Below are 16,779 nucleotides of genomic sequence, written 5' to 3' on the forward strand. Positions count from 1 at the left end.
TAGGGAGAGAGAGAGAGAGAGAGAGGGAGAGGGAGAGAGAGAGAGAGGGAAAGAGAGAGGGAGAGAGAGACAGAGAGAGGGAGAGAGGGAGAGAAAGAATGGGAGAGTGGGAGAGAGAGAGGGAGAGAAGGAGAGAGGGAAAGAGAGAGAGTGAAAGACAGAAAGAGACAGACAGACACACAGAGAGAGAAAGAAAGAGAGAGAGACACTGACACACAGGGGGGGGAGAAAAAGCATGAAATGATAGAATGAAAGTGTAAGACAAGGACAGAGAGATAGAAAGTGAGAGAGTACTGAGGGGGTAAAGAGAGAAATATAGAAATGAAGGAGAAGAAAAAGAGTGAGAGACAGAGAGAGGGTAAAAAATGAATGAGTGTCATGAAGATGACAAACAGAGGAGCTACAGGAAAAGCAACAGGCGGCTGAAGAAAGATCAAGTAAAAGGAAGAAAGCAAGGGAGATGAAGGAAGAGAGGAGGGGAGAAATGAGAGAGAGTGAGAGATAGAGTAAGAGAGAGAGAGAGAGAGAGTTGAAATTTAAAATAGACCATTCGCTTTAACACAATGAAGATGTTTTTAGACTTTGTTTTAACCAACGTGTGAGAGTGTGTGAGAACGGCTCGACTTTTTAGGTTCATCGTACGTTCACACACACACACACACACACACACACACACACACACACACACACGGGCGGATGTTGTAAGTGGTAAAATGTGTGGGAGCAGAGCTCTGTAGCTGGGAGCGTATTTTAAAGGCTGCATTAAAAGTGTGTGTTCAGCTCAGCTCCGTCTTGTCAGGAGTTAAAGTGGAGTGTGTGCAGCGAGAGTTCAATTAGCCGACTGAGTCCATAAGGTTCCCTTTGTAATTTTATGAGACTCTTTCATCCTCGCAGCATGTACAAGCAGAGCACTGTAACCTCGCCAACAGCTTCGGCTATCTCCTCTCTCTTCTAAAGACAGGGACCTACACGCACACACACACACACACACACACACACTTAAAGTCATATACAGTACAAAGGCATATGGCTTCTCTTCCGGGAATAAAAATGAAAAAAGGAAAGAACATACACTCACAAACACTAACATGTGGCTTCTCTTTTGCCTTAAAAAAGAAACACACACACACACACACACGTCTCTCTCTCTCTCTCCCACACATATGGCTTTCCTTTAGTTCTCGGGATGTGCCACCAGCAGCCATGTTATTCTAACCAATAAAAAACATTTTTAAGAAGTTCCCACTCACTCCATTCCGAGAAGAAACGAAGAAACGCTCATAAAAACCAAAAAAAAAAAAAAATGGCTGAGGGCAAATCGAGCGACTGAGGGCAAGGCCTGCAACAAGACTCTGCCTTTCCCCAGCCTTTAACAAAACACACACTTTAAGCACTGGTGCTAAAAAGTCACTTCCTCCTCTGAGCCCTGGAGGTCATGTAAACCCCGGCTGGAGAGAGTCACGAAACACACACCTGATAAACATCACCATAACAAACCTGACCTCATTCAGCTCCTCACACCCACTGTTTAGACGAAGAACAGATCTCCACACGTTACGAAGCATCACCTGAGATGAGGATATTTCTCTATTCCTGCTCCACAGGTGGGTAATGCTTACTTACTGTTTGCTGTAGACAACAAAAATATGGAGCTTCTGAACGTAAACAAATCGATAAACGGTGTTTAGCGGTTTTCACTTTTTTACACGTGTTTAATGTGAGCATTAATCTCTGTCTGTTCGTAGTGGCTAATATCAAAAGGACCAATGAAAAGCTAAAATAATCTTTAACAAGTTTCTCCATGGGCTGCTAGACCTGTCAATCAAAGGTGTCTCCCGCCTCCCCTGTTCTCCCGGGACTGTCTGAGTGTCTGTGTTAAAGTTAACGACTGTTTACGTTTTCTCACGTGAAATATTAGAGCAGCGTGGCTATAATTAATCACAATAAGGACTAAATCAGCTGATCTGTATCTAGTTTAGTAATGATAGAGTCTGCTTTTGCTAAGACATGGATTCATAGCGGCAGTGTTGTAGGAGAATACACTGTGGCTGTGGCTAGAAATCCACTAAAAGAAATGTGTTTTTCAATATCAGCTGCCTACAGCACACGCAAGTCCATTTTACACATGAAGCGTTTAGACATGGGTCCCAATAAAGATATTTTTACATTTCTGAGCTGAAATGGATGTAAATCAAGTTATTTGTGGCTTATTTTTACTGTTACCCTCAGAGAAATACAGTCTTTTCCTGTTCCTGAAAAGTTAGCGTTTTGGAGAAACGTGTTTTTAATCGGACATCGACAAAATTGACCATTTCAGCTTTGACAAGGAAAGGACGGCATAACGGTGTGTTCACAGTGAACATGCAGTTACGATCATGATGACGCTTTCCTACTGTCCTCCAAAAGTTACACAGTGGCGTTTCTGCAGTGCTGAGCCTGGAGTAGTAATGACTGAGTCTCTTTTCTCCCTGTTACAGGTCAGTGAATCATCACAATGATCCTGAAGCTTTAATTTTATGGGAAAAATACGAATTTGTTTTCCTTTAAAATGGAGCGTACTGTGTTAAATGGCACTGTATTAATAAATTTGAATTTAATTTTCCTCCTCATGTGAAAACACGAGACTGCTTCCATTATGCAGTAATTATCTACAAGTGGCCAAAAAACACACAACACTGGGGTAAATAACTATATTTTATATAATATTAGAAGAAATGTAATTCACCAGCAACACTGTAATTCATCACTCAAAAAAAGAGTGAGAGACAGTAAGAGAGAGAGAGTGAGAGACAGTAAGAGAGAGAGTGAGAGAGAGAGCTAGAGAACTAGAGAGTGAGAGAGTGAGAGAGAGCTAAAGAGAGAGAGAGCTAGAGAACTAGAGAGAGAGAGAGTGAGAGAGAGCTAGAGAGAGTGAGAGAGCTAAAGAGAGAGAGCTAGAAAACTAGAGAGAGAGTGAGAGAGAGCTAAAGAGAGAGCTAGAGAAAGAGTGAGAGAGAGCGAGAGTGAGAGAGAGCGAGAGTGAGAGACAGTTAGAGAGTGAGAGTACTAAAGAGAGAGGGGGAGAGTGAGAGAGTGTGAGAGAGAGCTAGAGAGAGAGGTAGAGAGGTAGAGAGAGAGAGAGAGAGAGAGAGAGAGAAACAGCAGACAGACACTCTGGGCTGGAGCACTTGAACAGGAAGTTGTAGTATTTTCCCAGATTTTTATGAATGAGTGTAGGGAGCGAAGAATGAATCACTGCTTCCGTGCAGCTTTAGCCAGCAGCAGCATGCAGCCACGCACACACACACACACACACACACACACACACATCAGCGTCACAGCCTTAAAACAATAAGGCCAACCTTGATTTCAACACACGTCAGGTTGTTATAATGGACGCTGAGTTACTGTGCTGTATTTAAACGATTTGAGGTTTTACTCGACTGTTTACAGACTCAGGTCAGCTGTGGTCCACTACCCGCTCATATATTGATTTCATGCTTTATTTTAACAGGGTTATATTGATCTGTTTTATGTTTGACTCGTCTGGTCACAGTGTGATATTTTCACATTCTTAGCTCCAGCTGAAGAGTCTCACAAGAATCCCCCAGGAAATAAATAACACGATGCGGATTCATGTGTTCAAACCCCCTCAAGACCCCCGCATCAGAAACGTCCAGAACCTGTATCAAGGACTGCCCAACCATCAACTGCAGTAAACACGTAGCGTCCTTTAATGCAAAACACTGTGAACTATGGAAAAAGACACAGAACGTTACAAATAAAAAGCACCAGGAGAAAATGTCCACCGCACAAACTGATCTGCCACTCAATCAGAGGAATAACTAAGACGTTAACCCTCCAGCTAACACTTATTAGTGTCCAGGAACTACACCGAGGCCATTTACGGCGTCCTAATGGTCCCGCACCTCAGTCCGCTGTGTTTCGGAGCGGCTCAGAGCTGCCCTCTCACTGATGATATCCTCCTCGACTCACGAAAGGCAACGCAAGCCAATAAACCCAACTGAGCAGAAATAAACGCTGCTGACCAGCCTCTTCTCCTGCCTCCTCCTTACTGTCTGAAGGACCACAGCAGCTGGACTGGAGCGAGCTGCTTAGTGCAGAGTTAATGCGATGAGACAAGCTCCTTTGCTCCGTTTCATCTGGATATAATTCGTAAAACAAAACTAGAGAGAAGAGCTCAGGAGCTACTGGTTGGACAAATCATCAAACAGGAGTCTGGAAGGAGACTGAGAAACCTTGTCCAACAGTTTCCTCGCTTCCTCTCTCTCTCTCTGGCTCTCTGCCTCGTTAGATGGAGGTATTGAGTCAGTGCTAGCGTAACGCACCCCCCAGGACAGCTCTGGAGCTGGAAGCAGGCCTGTTGTCTGTTCCGCTGTCTTTACATAGAGCTCCCAAAAACACAGTGGAAACGTAAAACCACCCACACATGTCTGGGCATGGACTGGGATTACGGTGCTTTAAGAAAAACACACTACCTTAAGCAAGTGTGTGCTCGCACACACACACAAACACACAGAACAAAAACATCATCGAAGAGGACACACACAGACACTACCAGCATTCTCCTGACAAAGGAGCTGGCAGAGGCTGTGTGTTCCTGTCTCTCACTCTCTCTCTCTCTCTCTCTCTCTCTCACACACACACACACACACACACACAAACACGGTGATAGCTCCTCTATAGGCTCCGCATTTCTCTCATTCATGCTCTCACTACGGTAGTGACTAAAGCTGCTGGAATTTCTAATAAAACGCCTCCTCTCTCTTTCTCTCTCAAACCCACACACACACACATACATGCACACACACATGCGCACGTACACACACACACACATTTTTTTATGCATCTGCTTCCACCATCACACTGAACCAGAGGACGCCGCAGGTCACCTCTAGAGACTAAGGGTAAAAACCAGAGGTAGAAATATATGAAAATTCACACTGGCCCCTCAGGCCACCACTCCAGTGGAAACGTTAACGAATGTGTGGCCAAAAAAAACGTTTATCTAAACTACATTAAACTCAGCCTAAATTACATTAAACAGCTGATCAATACAACTGCCAAAAAACAGAATCAGCTTCTGATATAGTGTTCTCCAGGATGTGGCTAATACTGGTGGTACGTTATTATCCGATTTTAGCCCGTTAGCTTCCTGGACCAGTCTTTTGAGAGCTGAAATACTGTTAGCTGCCCCTTCCATAAACTTCTCTATCAGTAAAAACGGCCGTCAGTCTATCAGCTCTATCTTTTGGCACAGAAGCTGTAGACAGATTATGAGAGGAAACAGACTGAGAGAGATACCCACAGAGTCAGGCTGGACGTTGCAGTCTGGTTCTCCTCAGTGGACTCATTTGACCTTGTAGGCCTCAGGACTGGTCCGAGTAACCTCGACCCCGACGCTGGGAATCTCCCACAAACCATCAGCAGCTCAGGCCGATCTGACGAAACACTCGTGCTAAAATTACATCAGTCCAAAGCAAAACTCACTGTGTGTCAGTCCTTCATAGGGGCACTGAGCTTGAATTACAAAAAATAAACTTTAAAAAAACAAAAATGGGCGGCACGGTGGTGCAGCAGGTCGCAGTCACACAGCTCCAGGGTCCTGGAGGTTGTGGGTTCGAGTCCTGCTCCGGGTGACTGTCTGTGAGGAGTTTGGTGTGTTCTCCCTGTGTCAGCATGGGTTTCCTCTGGGTGACTGTCTGTGAGGAGTGTGGTGTGTTCTCCCTGTGTCAGCATGGGTTTCCTCCAGGTGACTGTCTGTGAGGAGTGTGGTGTGTTCTCTCTGTGTCTGCGTGGGTTTCTTCTGGGTGACTGTCTGTGAGGAGTGTGGTGTGTTCTCCCTGTGTCTGCATGGGTTTCCTCTGGGTGACTGTCTGTGAGGAGTGTGGTGTGTTCTCCCTGTGTCCGCATGGGATTCCTCCGGGTGACTGCCTGTGAGGAGTGTGGTGTGTTCTCTCTGTGTCTGCGTGGGTTTCTTCTGGGTGACTGTCTGTGAGGAGTGTGGTGTGTTCTCCCTGTGTCTGCATGGGTTTCCTCTGGGTGACTGTCTGTGAGGAGTGTGGTGTGTTCTCCCTGTGTCAGCATGGGTTTCCTCCAGGTGACTGTCTGTGAGGAGTGTGGTGTGTTCTCTCTGTGTCTGCGTGGGTTTCTTCTGGGTGACTGTCTGTGAGGAGTGTGGTGTGTTCTCCCTGTGTCTGCATGGGTTTCCTCTGGGTGACTGTCTGTGAGGAGTGTGGTGTGTTCTCCCTGTGTCTGCATGGGATTCCTCCGGGTGACTGCCTGTGAGGAGTGTGGTGTGTTCTCCCTGTGTCTGCGTGGGTTTCCTCCGGGTGCTCCGGTTTCCTCCCATGGTCCAAAAACACACGTTGATAGGTGAATTGGCGACTCAAAAGTGTCCGTAGGTGTAAGTGAATGTGTGAGTGTGTGTCACCCTGTGAAGGACTGGCGCCCACTCCGGGGTGTGTTCCCGTTTAGTGATGCCGGATAGGCTCCGGACCCACCACGACCCTGAGCTGGATAAGCGTTTACAGACAATGAATGATGGAATGAATTAAATATTGTTAGTAGTTTATAAGCAATATCAACTGTAGTGGGAACTGTAAATTCCTAATGATAACCATCCCAGTTCTACACTGGAGCTGTGGGAGATTTAGTGGTATTCTGGACAGTTTTCCAAATTCCCTGTTTGTGTTATGTGGCACCGCCTAAGAATGCGAGAAACGGCAACTATGCGGGTCAGAGCCGAACATCCACTGTCCGTTTTGGAAGGGAAGATGGACTTGCGCTGGGATAAGCTCTGAGAAGTTTGTGTGTGTGTGGTGGTGCTGTGTGAGGTCATGCAGCTCCCTGTGAGGCCTCGGGCTGGACCTTATCATCCAAACACTCCCCCCCTTCCTTCCCCACTCCCCCTTTCCTTAGTCGGGGGTGGCTGGACGGTGCTCTTGTCTGGAACACAACAACCCCAGAGCCCAACTGAAAGCAGGCCACAGAGCAGACACAGTCACGAGACACCACACACACACACACACACACACACACACACACAGCGCACAGCACAAGGCCATGGCCAAGCAAGCAGCTGGCCAAGTCGCTGAAGGGAATAGCAGGCACTGGAGCCAGGGATGTGGACATTGTGGAAAGCTAATCTAATGGCTGGGGCTGTTAACAGCGGCCGATAAGAGAAGCTTCATTTTAAACAGGAGTGCGGGAAATGGAGGAGGAGCTGGAATAAACGTGTCAAGACGGGGCCGTGAAAAACACACACTCAAAAAAAACTCCCCTGATATTATGGGATGACAGAAAAAAAAGTGGCCCCCAAAAAATATATGTGAAGAACACAAGTAAATAAAATAATCTACAGGGTGGGCCATTTATATGGATACACCTTAATAAAATAGGAATGGTTGGTGATATTAACTTCCTGTTTGTGGCACATTAGTATATGGAAGGGGAGGGGGGGACTTTTCAAGATGGGTGGTGACCATGGTGGCCATTTTGAAGTCGGCCATTTTGGATCCAACTTTTGTTTTTTCAATGGGAAGGGGGTCATGTGACACATCAAACTAATTGGGAATTTCACAAGAAAAACAATGCTGTGCTTGGTTTTAACGTATCTTTAGTCTTTCATGAGTTATTTACAAGTTTCTGACCACTTATAAAATGTGTTCAAAGTGCTGCCCATTGTATTGTCAACGCAACCCTCTTCTCCCACTCTTCACACACTGATAGCAACACTGCAGGAGAAATGCTAGCACAGGCATATATATATATAAGCGGTGACAGAATGAATGAATGAATAATTGAATGAATGCTTAAATGAGACAGTAATAAGGTTTTAGGGTGGATAAAAGCTGGTAAAAGTGATGTGGGACTTTTCCCACTCTCAGGAGCCTTGTGTTGTGTTTCTATTCTTGACATTTCTGTGACATTTTCCCCCTCAGCCCCCCTCTTTACACAGGCCTAGAGATATCCTAAACACACACACACAAGCACAGGAGCGTACAACAATCCCACCCACCAAGACCATCAGGGGTTCAGTTGAGGACTTTGAACAGAGCCCTCCCTCTAACAAAGTGAGACATCCAAAAAAACAGGGCTGTTTCATGAGCCCCAGTGCTTTAAAACTACAAAAAAGAGACAGGAAAACAAGTGTGTCCCGTAGATCAAAGTGGACGATGGCTGTAGGGCGGGTTTGTTAAGTTTATCCCTAATTTCCTTGTTCCGAGAACCTGGCCAGAGCATGGTTTACCAGGAACCGTGAAGATTAAATGAGTGTGGAAACTTCATGACTTAATCTAAGCCCAAATATACATAAAAGAGGAGTGCTGACTTTGTTATGGTCCTCGCCACTGTGTGGTCCTGCAGTTTTTTTCCTCAAACACTGCTCTGCATTTGGAGCTTGGTGATATGGTCACCACGGGAAGTATGTCATGACAGGCTTTTCTGGGCAAACTGTGGATATTGTCAGCATTTACTTAAAGACTGCTCGTAAACTTGAGATATAACTTACTTTATCTAAGGGGTTGATTTGTACGGTGTTGGGCTGCGCACGACTATCCTGATAGCCAATCATGAACGCGATTACTTAGTGTTAGCTTCATTTCCATACATCCACAAATACATACAAATAATAACAAAGTACATTCACTATGATTCCACCTCAGATCAACTGCTCATTTTATTGAACACGGAACTAAATACTTCAGCTCAGATATTGTTGACGGTAACGTTTGCACCATATGATGTTTACAGCTCTGTGCATTTCTCTGTTGCCTGCCATTGTGGCTAATTTACTAAAACACGAGTTTGCTGTCAGTGACTGTCAGATGATTGTGAAGAAATGAACTGTAAGATGGAGAGGGAAGCAAGGCTCGAGTTGTGATTTTGAAGATGTGAATGATGTTGTGTGGCGCATGTTGCCTGTTTTCAAGCCAATAATACCCATCCTTACCGAGTGGAACTAGCTCAGAAAACAGTTTTCAGTAACGCGGCTTCAGGACTCAACAGAGGAGTTGTTAACCGGAGCACCCGGAGTAAACCCACACGGACAAAGAGAGAACACACCACACTCCTCACAGACAGTCACCTGGAGGAAACCCACACGGACACAGGGAGAACACACCACACTCCTCACAGACAGTCACCTGGAGGAAACCCACACGGACACAGGAAGAACACACCACTCTACTCACAGACAGTCACCCGGAGGAAACACACACAGACACAGAGAGAACACACCACACTCCTCACAGACAGTCACCCGGAGGAAACCCACGCAGACACAGGGAGAACACACCACACTCCTCACAGACAGTCACCTGGAGCGGGACTCGAACCCACAACCTCCAGGTCCCTGGAGCTGTGTGATTGCGACACCTACCTGTTAAAATTATTAAATTTAATAAATAATAATTAATAAATAAAATTATAAGAATTATGTGGATTCATTTTATTGGAATTGAAGTATCATCAGCGCAACAAGCCTGATTTCAGAGTAGTTTTGAGTCATTCTATTACTTACTTTACTTTTGAAATTACGATAAACACTTCAACAAAATACAACAACAACAGTGTTGCTGTCACTGCTTTTCTTTTCATTCCAACAGTAATTATGCACAATGTATTATATTATAATGCATTATAAACGTACACTTGTGATAATACAAAGTGATCCCAATGACTCATTTTCAGAAGAAAAGAACTGCAGGTCTTTGAGGGTTAAAGGGGGAAAAGGAGAACGGTTCCATGTGAAAGCGTTGATATGGTTGGCTACGTGGTCTGGTAACCCTCATCAAAGACGGATTCTCATGTCCTGATGACTGGGGTCAGAGCACAGGAGACGTGACTTCAGCAGTGAGTTGTGTGTGCGAGTGCTTTATTAGATGGTAGCGCATGTCAAGACGCTTTGATCATTTCATATGCAAACAAAGCGGAGTCCAGGCGGGCCACAGACAATGAGCGCCACTCAATCAAAGTCTCCCATAAAGAGGTGTGTTTGATTTGTGATTACATGAGCACACACACACACACACACACACACACACACACGCACACACACTCACACACACAGACGGACCCTTTAGTAGTAAGCCAATAGGAGGAAGCGCATGCTACAACAAGTTGAGGAATGTTTTTGTCCAATGTAATAACACTTCAGAAAGGAGAAAAAAAAAACAGCAACACAACAGCTCTGGAGTAGACATCCCACGTCCAGTTTGAGTCGTGGACACACACAGGAACACACAGACGCTCAGTGAGCCGAGTGAGCAGTAGCGAACAGCATCTCTCAGTGGCGTAATTAGAGAGCGCCACTGTCAGAGAGAACCCTGCTCCAGATTGACTACAAAACCACTGCGTGCCCTTGAAGAAACATCTGCGCTCGAGAAAAACAAGGCAATTATGTGGAGGAGGTGGGAGGAGGGGGGAGCAGTGAGAGAGACAGAGCAAGAGCGAGAGAGAGAGAGAAAGAGAGAGAGAGAGAAGAAGCGGGGGTGGATCTGCCCTTCAAAGAGCGCCAGAGAGGCTGGACCGAGAGCCACGGAGAGACGGCAGGACGACGGCAGGGCCACACCGAGGCCTTCGTCACTCACCAGCCTCCTCCTCCTCCTACTGCGAACCTTGTAACACAAACGCTGCAGCCTTCCCCTATCTCAGCTCCACTGCTCCTGCTCCCATTAGCCCTTATCTTTAGCACTGAAACCCTCAAGGTTCGCTTTTCATCTGCTTGTTTGAGTTCGGCTGTGCTTTGGTCTAGGAACCAGGTAAACATGTCTGGGAAAGGCCAGATTGGATGCCGTCCCCTAACTCCGCTTTCTTTCCCTTGCTAAAAGCTGTCTAGACTTTCTAGAAGTTGAAAACATGAATGTCAACAACAACAAGTTCACTTTTATGCAGCTGAGCAAAGTACTTCACTGCTACTGAGTGCTGAAATATCCAATCTAATTTCAACACAGCGTTTCCAAACCTATCCTGCTATAGTCAGTATTGAAACAAAGGTACTGTATCTGAGTCTTAATACCCATCCCTAGGCCTTTCGCAAAAATGACATTATTGATTTATCAGGCAATCCATGGACATTACCATAATGGTTTTTGCCGACCTCAGTATCACCCACTGTGTTTACTGCTGTGTTTGTTTACATTACATCTCTGTTCTGGTCAGTTCTGGGGCCATTAGATGGGTTTGTTTAAAAAGAATTTGTTTAATACCCAAACTATTGCTAAAAGTTCATAGCGCTTAAAGGGGTGTAATTTCTTATTATTCTTTGGTATTAATTTTATATATCAGAATATTACAATTATATTGTTCATCGTGGGAGCACGGTGGCGCAGCAGGTAGGTGTTGCAGTCACACAGCTTCAGGGACCGCTCTGGGTGACTGTCTGTGAGGAGTGTGGTGTGTTCTCCCTGTGTCTGCGTGGGTTTGCTCCGGGTGACTGTCTGTGAGGTGTATGGTGTGTTCTCCCTGTGTCTACGTGGGTTTCCTCCGGGTGACTGTGTGTGAGGAGTGTGGTGTGTTCTCCCTTTGTCTGCGTGGGTTTCCTCCGGGTGACTGTCTGTGAGGAGTGTGGTGTGTTCTCCCTGTGTCTGCGTGGGTTTCCTCCGGGTGACTGTCTGTGAGGAGTGTGGTGTGTTCTCTCTGTGTCTGCGTGGGTTTCCTCCGGGTGACTGTCTTTGAGGAGTGTGGTGTGTTCTCTCTGTGTCTGCGTGGGTTTCCTCCGGGTGCTCTGGTTTCCTCCCACAGTCCAAAAACACACGTTGGTAGGTGGATTGGCGACTCAAAAGTGTCCGTAGGTGTGAGTGAATGTGTGTGTGTGTGTCTGTGTTGCCCTGTGAAGGACTGGCGCCCCCTCCAGGGTGTATTCCCACCTTGCACCCAATGATTCCAGGTAGGCTCTGGACCCACTGCGACCCTGAACTGGATAAGGCTATTGTAACTATTGTAACTATTTCTGGGAATCTACAGTCAAAGGGGTCAGATCCAGTCAGATTTGGGGTCCAGTATAACACAACAAGTGATTTCTCAGTGTTGACTTCAAAGGAGGTTCCAAAGGCCAGCTGAACAGTGTTGTGAAGTAATAAAGAAACTGAAACTAACAGTTTCCACAGGCTCGTCTTTGTCCGTTCCCGTAAAACACAGTCTCCAGATACACAACCACTTTCAGGGTTCTGTTATGTGGTGGGAAATGAACATGGATACTCGAGGATAGTTTTGGGTGTGGATTAATAACAGAACTGTTACACACCACACTGCGCAGGGAGAAAATGCGTACATTTCTGATGTTTTTTGAAGTATATTTGTCATTAACAACAATTTTCACTAACTATGAAAATCATTGTAAGCTGCAGCCCACGTTTTTGCAGCAACAATCGTTCTTGGTGAAAGCAGGGAGATGCCAACGGAGCCTAAAGCCTAAGAAAAACAGCTGTGTTGCCATCTCCCAACGCAAATTTTGCATCTCTTTTGTTACTCCGTGGAAAAGCAGAGGCAGAAAAACACCCCTGGACAGGTGGTTGCTGGCTGCGTGTTCCAGTAATTCCTTTTGAAAACACTAGCGAGTTAACAGGACCTTCAGCGGGTCCTTTTCTGCTGTGACGACCAGCCTTTCCCTTTGTTTTTCTGTTGTGCTGAGCGAGCCTTGGATATAGATGACTCACTCAGCCCCCAAAGACACACCATTCAGACACAACATTACCATACTGAACAGGTGTGCAGGGGAGCAGGTGCCGACACGTCCTAGGAGGGGCTGCCCGGAACAGCCGGCATCAGCACACAGGAGGGTCACTGCAAAGAAAGGGCTACATTCATCGCACTGTTTCAACCTCTCCGGGGTCATGGAGAGCTCCAGCGACAGCGGCCAGGCATCATCAGCATCGGCTCTCACCAACAATAAACAGGCCTCGGCTTCTGTTCACAACACGCGACGTGTATCTGTGGAAGGCTCGATTTCCTGTGTTTGTTTTCTCGCTGTAGAGAAAAATGGGGAGGAGGGGCAAGGCCCAAATTGTCCAGCCCCAGAACAAACCTGAACGACACGCTGGTCGCCTGAAGGTCAAGGCTAGGAAAGAGCCCTTTCTTGTCCACTGCACTTTTCCCACCATTCTTGTGTGCTTGAGAGAGGAAGAGGGCGCAGACAATGCAAAGCAGAGTCTGCTCTTTCCCAGGCCTTCTGAGGCAACCCTCAGCCAGATGTGAGGGACATGCTGGCATCCATTTCCGCAAACCAATCCCCTCTTAGATAAAGGCACGTATGTTGAAGGCGTGTTGACACCCAGTGGAAAAATACAGCGTGCTGCATGCGTCTGCTGGTAGACCTCCTACATGCAGCTTTGTAACGGATCTGCCTGCACTCAAACGCGGCTTTGCTTAATACAGATTCTCAAGTGTTAAAGCTTTCCGCAAAGACAGATCTAAGTGGTAATATCTGTGTCTGAATTTCTAGTAGCCTACTGTCAGAGAGCAGGCTCAAACAGCTGCCTGTTCACAAAGAAACAATCCACATCTTCATCCAGTTCAGAAAAGTCATTATTTTCCACTCTTTGCTTTCTGCAAACACTTTCTAACAGCGTGCCACCACGGCTCTCTGTTTTCCTTTCATGGATGGGAAACAAGCCGAAGCCGCCACCATCCTCTGCTGATGTTATAGCTTTTAATTAACAGCAAGAGAGTTCCAGTCATAAGTCTCTCAACACAACACAGATAAGACTAGTCAAATATTTACCTGACAAGACTTGCCACTGAGCCAGACCTCTAACTCCACATCAGTACTTACAGGAACTTCAGTATTAGTAAGTGTGGGAATATCTATGTCATTCTGACCTTAATTCAGGGTGTCGACTTTTTAAAAATGATCTGTGACCAATCCATAGCTCTGCGTGCTTCCAGCACCCCACAAAAAGGCCAGGTATTACTTCGGCTGATGGATCATTCTCAGTGGTGCATTGACAGTGTGTGTTGTGGATCAGACATAGCAGTGCTGCTGGAGTTTTTAAAGCCCTCAGTGTCAATGCTGGACTGTGAATAGTCCACCAAACAAAAATATCAAGCATCCTGTGTTCACTGATGAAGGACTAGAGCTACTGTCTCTGGATCTGTCCCAAATCCTAGTGAGCAGTCTACAAAGAGTGCATATTACGTCATAGTGTGCGTACTCAGGACAGGTAGGCTGTCTTGGGTTCTTAGATACTTCATTATGCTGCCTATTGAGATACCTTAACCTGGCCTTTGTAATTTTAGGCACCATCAAACCGTTCCTCAGCCATGAAGGCAATCCAGTGATGCAACACAGCTCCTGTCTATTTCACTCTTCTCCCAGAGCAAAAATTCTTAAAAAATAAAAACGAGAAGATTGGAATCCACCGCGCTGAAATACTGAGGTGGCGCTAGCAGCTGAGGCAAGTAAACACCAGTTGCATGCAGTGGGCGGGAACAAGCATTGATTCAATCGCTCAATAATCTGCCTCATGAGGACAGACGTCCATTAGAACGCTGCCTACTTAAATAGCTGTCTACGGAGTCAGTGCCAGTTCTGGGACAGATCTTCTGACTTAAACTCCAGCAGCATTGCTGTGTCTGATCCACTCAGCATAATACACACTAGCACACCACCACCACGTCAGTGTCACTGCCTGTTGGGAGGAACCGATGATAGAATACAGTCTGTAATTGTTGAACTAGAGTGCACCTGTATGGTCAGTGGAACTGCTAAAATCGACAGTGAGATAACAAACTGGAAGATGACACAGACTATGGAAAAACACCTTTGTCTTATGAGCAGGGCTCATGGTGTGTTTATTAATAACTTAGAACTTCCAAGTTACTGAAGCAGAGTAACCAAGGAATGTCATTTTTTTCCAGGACTTCAACCAAAACAACAACAAGACAATCATAACTCAAATCCCATCATCCTTACCTTTCTGGCAGTGGTTGGAAGTCCAGCAGCGGTAGCTATAAATGTCGTTAAAGCTGGTCCTGGGACACTCGGGATTGTCCTCCATAATGCCCGGGCACACATCTCCACACTCTTTGGACTGCTTGTTCCCAGCGATGTAGTTATTAAACTCTGCATCCATTATGAGCGACCAGTCCACAGAGTCCAGGTAGCACAGCTCCGGATTCTTTTCGATCCTGATCGCCCCTCGAGTGATGTTCCTCAAGTTGTACAGGCCGATGTCCTTCAAGCTGGTCATCTCGAAGATCACCAGGGCGTAGTTGTAGAAGAGGATGCGTCCTCGGATGACCGTGAGGTTGGGGAAAAGGACGCTGAGGCTCTCCAGGCCGGCCACGCGGAACAGCAGCAAGTAGTCGGTGACCATCCTGAGCTTGGGGAAGCTGAGGGTTCGGAACTCCTGGTACGGGTTGTGGTTCTTGTCTCCGATCAGGAGGATCTGCAGGTAGCCCTCCACCACCGTGCAGTTCTCCAGCTTCTTGAACTCACTGATGTCATTGCGAATGTCGATGTGAGGACCACAGACTGGGAAAATAAGAGAGAATGCGTTAGGAATCTGACATAAAGCATCACAAATGTGGTAAATGTGATTCAGCTGCAGAGATGTCAACAACACATACAAACATCTTGGTTATATTTCAAACACCTTTTAACCCCTTAAACGCTTAGAGACTGCTTTCAAATCCTTCATCTTAGAACTACATAACTTTATCTTTCATTGCAATTAGTGAATAAGTGTTGAACAACTGCTGTTCTTATCAGTACGTAAGCGGAATACCAAATGTTTTTCTAAATTTCTCGACCATTTAGTCATTAATCAGCATAATAAGTCAATCAAAGTGGTCTAATAAACAGATATAATTGTGCCATTGGCTCCTTTGCGGTGATAGGGACCAATTCCCAGATGCATTAATGACTTTAAAAGCTACCTAAAAGCTTTTTTATAGGTTAATATAAAGGTTACAGATATAACTTCTGATTAGACTTCTGATAAGGTATTGATCTTAAAGCCCTCCAAATTTTTCTCCAAATTTAATAGAAATAATGCCTTAAAAGTGGCTTAGATATAACTCTACACACTGCCTTCTTTCAATACTGGGGTCTACGAATATGCAATTGGTAACCACCTCTATCTCAACCCTCAAAGAGCCCAGGGGGGTATACCTCAAAGCAGGACTTCTCTGTTTAGACAGATAACTTAAGCCTCAAATCTAAGAGGAAAAGAGCCGAGGGACATTTCTAATGCACAGTCCTCAATTCTGGGCTTATGTTTTATAGAGTTAACTGAGAGCTTTCGATTTGTGGAATTCATTTTCAATGGATGTTGGGATATATCTTTTTTTAGGCAAAACAGATTTACTTATTTATTTGCTCATCATTACTTCACCATTATTAATAATTCATTCATCATCTGTAACCCTTATCCAGTTCAGGGTCGCGGTGGGTCCAGAGCCTACCTGGAATCATTGGGCGCAAGGTGGGAATACACCCTGGAGGGGGCACCAGTCCTACACAGGGCAACACAGACACACATTCACTCGTACAGTCACACCTACGGACACTTTTGAGTCACCAATCCACCTACCAACGTGTGTTTTTGGACTGTGGGAGGAAACCGGAGCACCCGGAGGAAACCCACGCAGACACAGGGAGAACACACCAACTCCTCACACACAGTCACCCGGAGGAAACCCACGCAGACACAGGGAGAACACACCACACTCCTCACAGACAGTCACCCGGAGGAAACCCACGCAGACACAGGGAGAACACACCACACTCCTCAAAGACAGTTACCCGGAGCCTGGAATCGAACCCACAACCTCCAG

At 45.9% G+C, this 16,779-nt stretch overlaps 1 protein-coding gene across 1 annotated transcript in view; it reads right to left on the bottom strand.

Moving 5' to 3' along the window:
• The window catches only part of igf1ra (insulin-like growth factor 1a receptor), a 138,397-nt gene that overhangs the window by 99,131 nt on the left and 22,487 nt on the right, over nt 1-16,779 (bottom strand). Inside the window, exon 2 of the mRNA XM_066684280.1 lies at nt 14,915-15,475. Within this exon, the coding sequence (XP_066540377.1) occupies nt 14,915-15,475 (561 nt within the window). The remainder of the gene's footprint in view (nt 1-14,914; nt 15,476-16,779) is intronic.

This window comes from Hoplias malabaricus, chromosome 11 (genome assembly GCF_029633855.1).
Source record: "Hoplias malabaricus isolate fHopMal1 chromosome 11, fHopMal1.hap1, whole genome shotgun sequence".
Classification (NCBI taxonomy): domain Eukaryota; kingdom Metazoa; phylum Chordata; class Actinopteri; order Characiformes; family Erythrinidae; genus Hoplias; species Hoplias malabaricus.